An 11,625-nucleotide genomic window follows, 5' to 3' on the forward strand; every position below is an offset into this window, starting at 1 on the left:
CCTCAGCGCTTCTCCAACTATCCTCCTTAGCTTGTTGAAGTTTGCCCTCCTAAAATCTAGGGCCGCTGCCTTACTGCATGCCCTTGCCACCTTGCACTGGATGGTGAATTCCAGCAGGCGATGATCGCTGTCGCCCAGGTGGTCGAGCACCCGCAGCCCCCTCACCAGGTCATCACCCGTGGCCAGCACCAGGTCCAACAAGGTGTCCCCCCTGGTGGGGCTGTGCACCTCCTGGGTTAGATGGAGGTCCTGCACTCTGTCTAAGAACCTACGTGAGGGTGTTGTAGCACCATGGGATGCTCTAAGATGCTTTTAGGGGTGCTGCACATTATTAGTACTGTTGGGTGTGCAAAAACCTACACATGTTTTACATGATAAACTCAGTTTTCACACAGGAATCCACAGTGTCAAAAACATGATGACCTGTTATGATCTGAGTTCTTTGATCTTGTCATTTTTCCATAGTCAAAAAATTAGTGAAAGGTAAGAGCTGGCATTTTCTGACTGGTGCCTTGAGTCTAACAAGCTTGAGAACCATTGGATTAGAATCATATTGATAGCAAGACTTAGTTGTATGAGACCAAAATTGCTTAAAGATCCAGACAAAGAATCAACACAGTGTATTCAGCATATGGAGCTCAGAAAGCCTCTAGTTTATCTGATATTCTTGTTTCAGTTCAATTTTACCTTGTTCTATGAAGTTACACTGCTGCTTTTTGTTCCTGAGCTGAAGTGGCTTTATGCATACAGTTTGTGCCACTGGTAATTTAAAAATACTGTAGCAATAGAATTATATTAACATTTAGGGGAAAATGGCATTGTTCCACTACACAAAGCTAACACGCAGCTAATAATTTGAAATCGTTCCTGAAGAGGAATCACGTAAATCTTTGGCTTGGTAGTAATACACTTAATTGCTAAGGTAAGAACTGCATGTACTGTCGGGCTACTTTTTTATTAAAAAATACTTAAGTGAAAGAAATTTAAAAAGTCAGCTAATCACTTATAAATGTCAATTACTGCATATTAAAATATATGCTATTATACCTTTCTGTTCCATTACTAAAACATTTGCATATCAATGAGCACACACAAACCATTTTGTAAACTGTTTAGTATGAGTTTATAAGCACACTTTCTGTGTAGGAGAATTTGTAAGAAATAACCATTGAATCAAAACACTATGTTTAAGTCAACTTGGTTATCCATGTGGGTGCACAATGATCCTTCTACAACTTCAGTTCTTTTGTTACTATAATTAGCAACTAAAGTAAGCAACCAGTCCCCCTTTTCAATGCGTTCATAAACCCTTTCATTTTCAGAGCTTGCATGCACATCATAGGGAGGATACTTGTGAAAAATACCAAATTTCGATTGCATATGGCTAAATGCATAAGATGATTGCAGTATGTCCCATGAATGAGCTGTTATTTGATTTTATAACATGAAATGTGTGTAGCCTTCTGCTCCTGTAACTATTACATCCATCCATATCCTCATGGCTTCTGGTGTTGGGGCAACCATGTAATATATCCGGTCATGTGTCTTAACACTGAAAGTGAGTAGTGGATTAGGACTCTAAAAACAAAAAAAAATGAAAAAAGAGAAAGGTAAAAGCTCGATTAAATGAAATCAAGTTACAGATACTAGAAAAAAAGATGTATTAGGTCCTGCCTTATTTAGGATTTGCTTAGCTCCTGCTATGTGTAGGGGAGATGGAGATGTGTTGGGAGTGAGTGTGCAGATACTCTGTGGACATATCTACATATTATACTTTACTGTGCAGTAAAGCGCCACTGTCTACACATTCGCAGCATTTACTGCACAGTAGATTAGTCTACTGTATGGTTGCCTACTACTTGTAAATACATAGCACCTATACATGTGCACTGAGGTTCCAGTGACAAGCTTTGGTTAAAGCCCCCTGCTGCCATATTTCAGCACAGGGATGCTGATATGCGTGATGCTCTGGGCACTTTAATTAGAGTAACTCTCAGAGCTTCTCTAACTAAAGTGCACCTCTGTGCCTCCCAGAACACATGTATAAATGCCCACAGGTAGTAGATTAATCATGCAGTAACTACTGCACAGTAGCACATGTACAGACTGCTGACCAGAAGCAAATTGCTCCTGGTCAGCCCAGACAGCAGGGGATGGGAAAACTGTCCTTTCTCCAGGGCAGCTGCTTCCCAGCCCTGTGCCCCAATATCACCGCATCCCTTGTCAGATCAACTCTCTCTATTTCCTGTGTCATTTTACACGGGACTGTCAAGATAAAATGTACCAGTCATTCGGCCACACAGTCTGCACCCATCTATATCCTTCTGCACCGTGTATATATGTGTTGTTGTTGTTATTAAAACTGCCAGCTTGCAGGGCATGTGTATTCTTATAGCTATATAGCTACTAGCATTTTAGATGTTACTGAATGATAAAAAAAATAAAATCAACAGTAATAAAGTTTACCTTATAAGCGTTCTTTAAGTGATCATAATAGACTTCTTCAATGGCTTGGAAATATATTACTCCTTTTAATTTAGTTTCATGTTTGTCTGCAATGACAGAGTTTTGAAAACTGACATGAATAATAAACCAGAATGATTGAAGGGTTAAAAGGCTGTGTATGGTCACTCAGCAAGTCACAGTGACGGGGCAAGCACCCCCACCCTATCCTCCCTATTTGAATAGACTATTTATTGTAGACTAGCAAGGTAACTGCCAAAATTGCTGCAGTAAAGAGAAAATCTTAGAAAACTGACACTTAGCAATTCTGTTTTTAAAAGAAAATTCCAAGTACTTTTCATAATTTGAAAACATCCTTCCTGTTTGTGAAACCTCTAAAGCTTAAAACAAAAATTGGTCTTTTTAGTCAACAGTGATATAAACAGGACTCAGGTGATTCTGAAACACTACTGTAGTAATAGTGGCAGGAAGAGAGATCAAAGAGAGGTTTAGTGTTTTGTGTCACTTTAATAAGCAGAATTAAATATGGAAAAAAAATTTAAAAAGAAAACAGTCTGGATTTTCACCACAGATTTTCTCCAAAGTCATATTCAGATGAACACAGCCATGTGGTATGTGGCGCTGTGCACACATCTGCAATGCCATATACCACATATTCAGCTATTCTCCTCACTACTGACTCTACTGGACATCCAGGGGTCAAAAACCCTGTGCAAAAAATACCAAAAACCCGAAGTGGCACACATGGGGGCAATGCATGCCACTTAAAACCAAAGCCTGGCCAGCCAGAGCCACACTCTGTCTGCCAGCCAGGCTCTGAGTGGCAGGATTGTTGCTGCTGCAGCCCTAGGAGGCCCCCAGGGCTCCATTTAAGGCTGGTGGAGCCACCTAATGCTGGTCCCAGCCTTCCCTACCCCAGCCAAGGTAACCTGCCACACTTGAGAGGGCGTGTGGCACAGGCGTGTCCCTCTCCTAGTTGTCCCCAGAGAACCAAACGTTCGTGCTCATGTGGATGCAGCCCTAATGGCCTCTGTTTTGTAATTTATTCCTGTCATATATGAAGACACAACCACACAGGACATGTAAGGTGTATTACATGTGCCTGCAATTTTGCCCTAAATGGGAAGCTTTAAGTCTGGCTTTGTAAACACTTGTTGCCTTAGAGTACAGAAACCGTTCTCATAGTTTTGGGACAAACGTCACCCTGAAAATGAAATATCTAAGGTTCAAACTATGCATGCATAATCTCTGTCCCAGTAAAGTTCTGTATCATTTTCAAGTCAGGAAATAAACACATTTTACTTGTTGCGCTAAGTTGAAGGTTTTGGTGTCTATTATTTTTTCAGTATACTTGGAGTCCTAAAGATGGGATTACGTGAAAGCCATATACTATAAATTTATAGCATAAATATTTATATTTTGAAATGCAAAAAATGTTTTTTTGAGCCACAGCTTCTACCTCATACCCACAGCTGCATTTCTGCTTAGCTGGTATAAAATTTGAATGAAATGTTTGATGGCTCAAATCCTCAAGACGATGTCTATGACTATGTCAAGATTTTTTTTGCTAACTGAAATTATATTATAGCAGCTGTACTGCACTCAAAACTGAAGCTGGTATCTATTAAACTAACTACTTTTTAAAAATCAATACCAGATGGGAGTACTGCACTATATCCAGTCCTTTGCTAATGAATAAACCAGATATTGTGAAAAGTAAAATTAAAGTTTGCATTTTTCATAATTTATATCAACTACTGCTGTAAACCTTATGGAATTTTTCTGGACATTTAATGAATACAGGCACCAATTATTTCCAAAAGATAGACTGCACAATTTGGAAAAAAAAAATTTCCAGCACCAATGTTAAAACAACGTTAAATACTGTTGAGCTAAAGTTAATTTGTCTTTATTTACTCTTAATATTGCCCTTATAAACATCCTTTATTGTTTTGTTGACTATTGTGTAACCAATATCCATTTTAGTTTGCTCAAATAACTCTGTAATTTAGCCCTAGTTGAGACTTTTGATTTTTACATTGCTTAGCGTAAGTGTAACAGTCATTTTGTTTTATGATTTTGTACGTTATATATAGTATAAGAGACATAATATAGCGTGTATGTCTGGGACATTTGAAAAGAGGTAACGAAAGAATAAACAGTACATGTGGAAATGCATATGTTGAGACAGTCTGTCTTGTACCTCAGACTAGAAGGATAGAAATAGCCTTCTGCGATTTAACAGTCAAAGGTTACAATGTCCAAGAGCATCAGTTAAAAATTACAAAATGCAAGATCATGTTTTGTTCCAATGGCTGAAGAAATTGCTGACAACAGATGGAAGAAATTGCAGACCACAAAGCCTGAAGAGTCTGTTAATCATTATATCACAACAGAAGAGGAGGATCATTTTGTCATTGAGGGGATGTGACACAGCAAGACCCATAAACTTATATGGGGAACAATCACTATATAGATGGACAAGAACAAAGAGGCTTTGGGTCTGTCCTGCACAGAAGCAGCAGCAGCAGCAGCAGCAGCAGCAGCAGCAGCAGCAGCAGCAGCAGCAGCGGTACATGTCCAAAAAGGCCTGGCTTCATTCTTGTGGTTAACTTGGCTGGCCACCAAGCTAACCTGAGCATTTTAAGGACTGGTAATATCTTAATATTTGCAGGACTGTCTGTCTCTTTTTGTATGTACGTGAATAAATGGGTATGTACGTGAGTGTATGAGTATGTATGTGTGAGTGTATGAAAGAAGAAACACCACCTTTTGGTTATTTTTCTTAATTTTGCTTGTCTTGTTTTCAATAAATGTGGCATTGTGTCTTATCCCCTGATAAGATTCCTGTTTGTTTTTAATTCACACTATATGCCTTGTGCATACAACAATACATGCTGTTAATTAAGTGTCCCATGAAGAAGTGGAGATGTCCTGTTTTATCCAAGATATTCCTTTGCTTGGAAAGGAATAAGTCAACTGTGGTTGCATAACACCATGCTTACTAATTTAATGGGATCCTATTCTGACCACAGACTTTCCAAGTATCCACAACATGAACAACAAATACAAATCAATAAAATTAAGAAAATGATGTGACCACCCTGCATGACAACAGAAGAATGGTCCTCTAACAATCAGTCCTAGAGGTATAAGCCCCAAACCTACCTGCATAATATGAAAATGTTCTCTTGTTTCTGTCAAAAACAAACCATCGTTTTTTCCATGTTTTAATTTTTCCTCCCATCTTAATCAAAAAGCCTCGGCACGTCTTCTCAGTCAGTGAGATGTGGTAACAGGTCTCAATGTTGTGTCCAGCTGTTTCAATGTGACTTCGTAGATCAAAGTCTTCCTTTCTAATTGGCAAATAGCGAGTTAAGGGACGGGCCTGCCACAGAGCAGAAAAGAATAAATCTATATCTTGTATCTTTTTTTTTCCTTCTTACCTGCTGTAAACAGGTAAACATGAAAGCAACACAAAATATCAAAGGATGAAGGTAGCGAAAACTAACTCCTATGTTGCAGCTTTATATACTCTTAAAAGAACAGAGGCTTGAGATGCTTGCAATGAGTAACTGTATGATGTCTTGCATGCTTAAATAGGAATAAATTCATCAGGAAAGAATAGTGGTTGCTTGGAATCATCAGGTAAGTAAATTGCTAAGATGAAGACCAAAGCAAAACAAGGATGTTTGGGGATTAAAGTGCAGATCTATAGGTATAAATACTACATTCACCTGAATCCAAGATGATCTGAACTTAAGACAAGCTCCAATAATTAGATTCTATGCATGTAAGATGTGTTATAATTTTCCATATGTAGAATCTAATTACTGGAGGGAGAGTCATCATAAGTTGCCCCCTACCATTGCTGTAGTGGAGAAAGGGGGTGGGGGGAGTGGTAAGGGGCAGATAGGGCAAGTGGCCTGACCTCTACCTCTTTGCTCCCCGCCGCCCCACCACTTGTCCCCTGTGTTGCCTGCCTCCCATGGTGCCTGCATCCACTGCATCCCCCTCCCCATGCCTTGCCTGTCCTCTCTGTACCTGCGCCCCCTGGTGCCTGTGCTCCCTGCAACCTGCCCCACTGTTGCATACTGTCAGTTTTGATGGGTGGCCCTATTCCATGTGCTCCATGCCCCAGGCCAGAATAGGCTGGAGCTGTGACAGACAATAAGTGGCAGAGGGGAGGCAGAGGTTGGTGGGGGAGGGTGGGTGTAGGGAGACATGGGAGGCAGAGACTGCTGTGGTTCCAATTCCAGCCCCAATCCAGGTTTGGGGTTGAAGCTGGAGCTGCAGCAGCCATCTGCCTCCTTCCTCTTCTCCCCTGATCTAATGTGAGGCCATCTCTTTCCCACGTTGAAAGGGAAAAATAAACCTCACCTTGGATTCAAGTAAATACGATGCCGGAAGCAGTTTGGGAGGGGGGTGGGGGGCGAGGATGAGGGGAACAACTAAATTTATCTGGGTGAATTGACATAAGTTAGTTAACTTGTGCTGCATTCTCTCCCTATCTATAAATGAGTTAGTTCAAGTATCTCCCATTATTGTTTTTCAAGTACTTGGAACACAGTTATGGGAAGTACTGTACAAATGCAAAGTAAAATTACCTTAAAAAAGGTAGAAGTGGCAAGGATGGAAATGAACTGCACTACATGAGAAGTTCTTTAGTTTCATAGTAGCTAGGGTTTCATAGTAGCTAGGGTCAGGAGGGACCTGAACAGATCATCTAGCCTGACGCCCTGCCACAGGCAGAGATAAATGCTGGGTTCACAAGACCCCAGGCAGGTGATTGTCCAACCTCCTCTTGAATTTGCCCAAGGTAGGGGCAAAGACCACTTCCCTGGGAAGCTGGTTCCAGATTCTGGCCACCCTAACTGTAAATCAATTTAACAGTAATTCAGCCAGCCAGCCAGCCACCTTCAGAAGCCCCTTTCCTCCTTTTCATTATTGTAGAAGTTTGCCATGTAAATTTGCTATCTATATAGACAGAACCATGTTATACAGCCATACATGATAAACAGCATACCTGTGCTCTTTGTTTCTCACGTATTTTGACTTCTTTTTCAATTAATTTTTGTCGCTGACTAGTTTCTTCTTCTAATCTTTTCTCTAGTAGTTCTCTGCGACGTTTTTCTTCTTCCAGTGCTCTTTTTTTAGCTTCCATTTCCCTTTCCTACATATCATAGCACAAGGAAATGTCAGTTTCAGGCCAGGTAAAATTATACCTGCTAAACATTAAAAACAATTTGATCCTACAGGGCGTGTCTACACACGTATTTATGCTATCTTAAATTTACTGCGCAGTAAATGGGAATAGGCTGGTGTCTACATGTGCAAGAGTTAAAGCGCATTAACACTGTGTGTGGACTGACTTGGGACTAAAGTCACTCCCAAGTCAATCCATACACAACGTTACTATACAATAACTAATTGGGCATAAATTGCCATATTTACTGTGCAGTATGGGTGTGCATGTGTACAAGCATGCCCCTACTCAGCAGTTATTTTGGTTACTGTGTGGTAAATGTGCACTAGACATGCCCACTAAGAACTCCCATAAACTCTTCTGTGACTCTCAAGGAGAAAAAAAACACATATATACATATAAATGCACACATACACACACCACCTACTCATATTTACTCAATTCTAAGACAAGTTTTTTTCCCCATTTTTTCACAGGGAAAAATGAAACTTCATCCTAAAATGAAGTACCCGCAGGCAGAGCTGGGTCCTGCGCTGCTTTCTGCCTCTGGGCTGATTCCTGATTCCAAGCTGGGCCAGGAAGCAGTAGGGGAATCAGCCCAGAGCCAGAGAGCAGCCCAAGATCTGTGAGTGGCATTTCCTAGCTGCATCTAGCCTGAGATCTGAGAATAGCATTCCCTTGCTGCTCTCTGGTTCTATACTAATTCCCCTGCTGCTCCCTGGCTCAGCAGGGGGCTGGAGAGCAACAGGACACAGGACACAGCCAGAAAACAGTGAGGGTCTTGCTGTCCTTTGCTCTGCGCTAATTCCCACACCACTCCTTGGCTCCCTGCTAAGCCAGGAATCAATGTGGCACCTAACGAAGTGTCACCTGGGACCATGGCATGTGGTAGTACGGGAAGTAGGTGGTAGGGGTTGGTGGCTGAGTGACTGGGGGCAGGCAGGGGAGGTTCGTGTTGAGAGGGGAGGGGCAGACACTGGGGATAGTATACCTATATAGTTCCTGGACAAAAAAGACCCAAAACAAAACTTAGGGCATAAGACTTAGAATCCTGCAGATAACTAATTAACATAGGTGATCTACATAGACTAGATCCAAGACAACAGTGACATTTTAAGGGGGGTAGGGGGACAACTGGAGACTTGAGGAGTAAAGTTTACTGCATAAATTCAATACAACACAGTTCTCAAATAGGTAAATATCAAAGTCCATGTTAATGATGATTGTGCTTAGACTCTGCTGGCATTTATTAGTAGCTACCTGATTCTAATAACAGTATAGGCACAGCTATATTAAATAGTGTGATAGAAGAAAGTAACTTTCTATTTAAAGAACTGAGCTATATTTAAACTACATCTGAACAACATAATTTCTTCATACTAGACTCCACTCCTCATCCTACATACTGGTGTTAGAAACACTCAACTGGTTGACAAGGTCCAAATGATTTCAGCACTCAGATTAACCTGCCAAAAGTGTCCTGCCATTTGAGGCACACTGGTTCAATCACTGGGGCTGGTCTCTTGCTTCTGGACTAGCTAGGATCTTAGAGGGATGGGACAAGCAAGTGCTTCTCATCAGCATCTAGCAGATGAAGGCAGAACATTATTAAGTTGCCTCCAGTCCTCATCTACAAAGATTCCGGATTACTGCTGGTACAGGTTTTTAGAGTGGTGGGGTGGAAGTGGGATAATTATGGGAGAAGCAGAGGAGGAATTATGTACAGGTCTGTTGAACAAAAGCTCTTAAAATATAAATGACAAAATGAAATGTGTATGATAAGAACAAGAGCATCTGCTAATTTTCCTGTCCTATACATTCTTAAAATTACCCTGGATTCCAGCAGTCGGTTTTTTTCAGCATGAGCTTGTTTCAAAAGTCTCTCCATCTCTTCTATTCTTGCAACGTTTGAAGTGCTGGCACTGCAATAAGTGAAAAATGAAAACTTTAAGCAAGTCCTTTTTGTTTGAAAATTACAGGGTACAGATGTAACTGGATAATTTAGGAAGAGTTGACAGTGTTATGGTCTAATATAGCACAGCTCACACCATTTATAGTAATGCACAAAGTATTGTATACTCCATTAATAAACATACTCTCGCGTCTAGATATGCCCCAGATGTAGACCCAAGAGTCTAAAAGTGCATCTTCTCCACTCCCTGTAGTTTTCCATCTCTACAAAACAGAAAAGGAGCTACTTTTTCTTCCATATTGTACTGAGTAATGTATCCAAATGATTAATGGTCCTTGGTGACCTGGATTCAAAACTCCTGGACCCTAGTGCTGTGACACACAACTTCATTTTTCCACTTTTGACTGGCAGATGGCCTGACATGAATAAGTTTAGGAAGCGGTTTATATTATACATTAACTAAAGTGCATCCATTAGATTAAAAAGAACCATGAAAATGATTCATTTGTACTGTCAAACTTTAGGGTTGTTAGTTGTGACCATGTTGGTCTAAGAATACAGGCAGGCAAGGTTCTTTGATAGATGTGATATCTTTTATTACACCAACTAAATAGTTGGAAAAATTGTTCTTTGCAAGCTTTTGGGTACAAATACCCTTCTTCAGGCAATATAGAGAGTCTGTATCAAACTTGGTATTAATTATCATGTTTACATTCAGAGTAAAGTGAAACAGGGGAGACAGGAACAAGTTGTAAGAAATCCAAATATATGTCTAGGGTAGAGAACAGTTATAAGGCTGTACATTTCTCTCTCCGCATATGCCTCTGATTCCTGGAGATGTTTTCTCTGACATCTCTAAACCAAAAACTGTAGGTGCCAGGGAAGGTATCGAATAGGGCATAGTCTCTAGAGATACCCAGTTTGATGCGAATGCTGTGGAGGGAGAACTTCTGATTATAGTGACAGGGAAATATTATGCTTTTGAGGTTTGCTTTTGAGGCATAGGTACTGGGTTAGATGGACCATTGCTATGGCCCAGTATGGCACTTATGTTCTTACTTCTTGTGGGACTGGGATTTGGTTGGCAGTCAGCCTCCTGCTTTATCTAGTGAGTTTTCTTCAGAACATTACTAAGTAGAAGTTTAAAAATATACAGATCATGATCTCCAAAAAGACCTTGAAGGAATTCGGTGTTCAGATGCTAAAGAAATCTGGTGAAACTTGGGTACTTAATTCCCTTTGGTACATTTGACGTCTCAGACCAAAACTTACATTTACATGCTGGCATCTTGTAGGCTAAGCATGTGGCAACCTTCTCAAAGGGAATCAGAACGCAGCAAGGCAGTATCAGCCAAACTGGCATACCATTAGCAAGTGTAATGAAAAAAATTCACTGTATAATTATTCTTGATGAGGTGCCACTCAGCCCAGAATCAGAATCACTGCGTATTTATTAAAAAGCCTATAGCATCTGAAGCTATGTACATATATACCTATAAAAGAAGAGCACATCAACAATAAAAGAGGAAAGTAAAGGGTTGATCCTCAAATTGCTCTCACAGGAAACAGATGCTACAGAAAACATTACAGGACAGCCAAAAAGCTGTCCTTGGAATAGAGGTCCTAATTTTGTGATGATGTTGCATTTCATTGACGGTATCCGCTTACTTTCTGATACTACCCAAATAGGATTTTGGACACAGATCAAAGTGCTATCACTGGAACAGTACAGTCACAGGGGAAACGACTGTCTACAAGTAGTTCTGAGAACAGCTGGGCTAAGTACAGATGGTCAAAAAGTTTAAGGCTGAACATATTCAATCTTCGCAGGTCAGTCTAAGCTGCATAGATTGAACCAAGAAGCTAGTGAACAGACATTCACTTTTGATTCCAGATATGCAGCCATATGCCTGCAGTGGCCCAGGCCAGAAGCACAGGGGTGCTAAAGCACACCTCCCTTCTAGGCTGGAGCAGACGGCTTGGGCCAAATCTAGCCTGCCTACCTGGCAAGGCGTATGTGTGTGTGTGTGTGTGGGGGGGGGGG

At 40.8% G+C, this 11,625-nt stretch overlaps 1 protein-coding gene and 1 long non-coding RNA gene across 6 annotated transcripts in view; one reads left to right on the forward strand and one right to left on the reverse strand.

Moving 5' to 3' along the window:
- Positions 1 to 959: 959 nt before the first annotated feature.
- The window catches only part of PHLDB2 (pleckstrin homology like domain family B member 2), a 119,922-nt gene continuing 109,256 nt past the window's right edge, over positions 960 to 11,625 (reverse strand). For all 5 annotated transcript variants that reach the window (XM_019525766.1, XM_019525767.1, XM_019525764.1 and 2 more), the window contains 5 exons: positions 9,501 to 9,591; positions 7,490 to 7,636; positions 5,632 to 5,851; positions 2,467 to 2,552; positions 960 to 1,578 (listed from right to left, as the gene is read on the reverse strand). In XM_019525766.1, coding sequence (XP_019381311.1) covers positions 1,438 to 1,578; positions 2,467 to 2,552; positions 5,632 to 5,851; positions 7,490 to 7,636; positions 9,501 to 9,591 — 685 coding nt within the window. In that variant the 3' untranslated portion in view covers positions 960 to 1,437. The remainder of the gene's footprint in view (positions 1,579 to 2,466; positions 2,553 to 5,631; positions 5,852 to 7,489; positions 7,637 to 9,500; positions 9,592 to 11,625) is intronic.
- LOC109303545 overlaps positions 4,488 to 11,625 on the forward strand; it is a 16,771-nt gene continuing 9,633 nt past the window's right edge. The window contains exons 1-2 of the long non-coding RNA XR_002099153.1: positions 4,488 to 4,585; positions 10,147 to 10,151. This is a non-coding gene — a long non-coding RNA (uncharacterized LOC109303545). The remainder of the gene's footprint in view (positions 4,586 to 10,146; positions 10,152 to 11,625) is intronic.

The sequence above is a fragment of the Gavialis gangeticus genome, unplaced genomic scaffold (assembly GCF_001723915.1).
Source record: "Gavialis gangeticus isolate Ggan-Ray unplaced genomic scaffold, GavGan_comp1, whole genome shotgun sequence".
NCBI lineage: Eukaryota > Metazoa > Chordata > Crocodylia > Gavialidae > Gavialis > Gavialis gangeticus.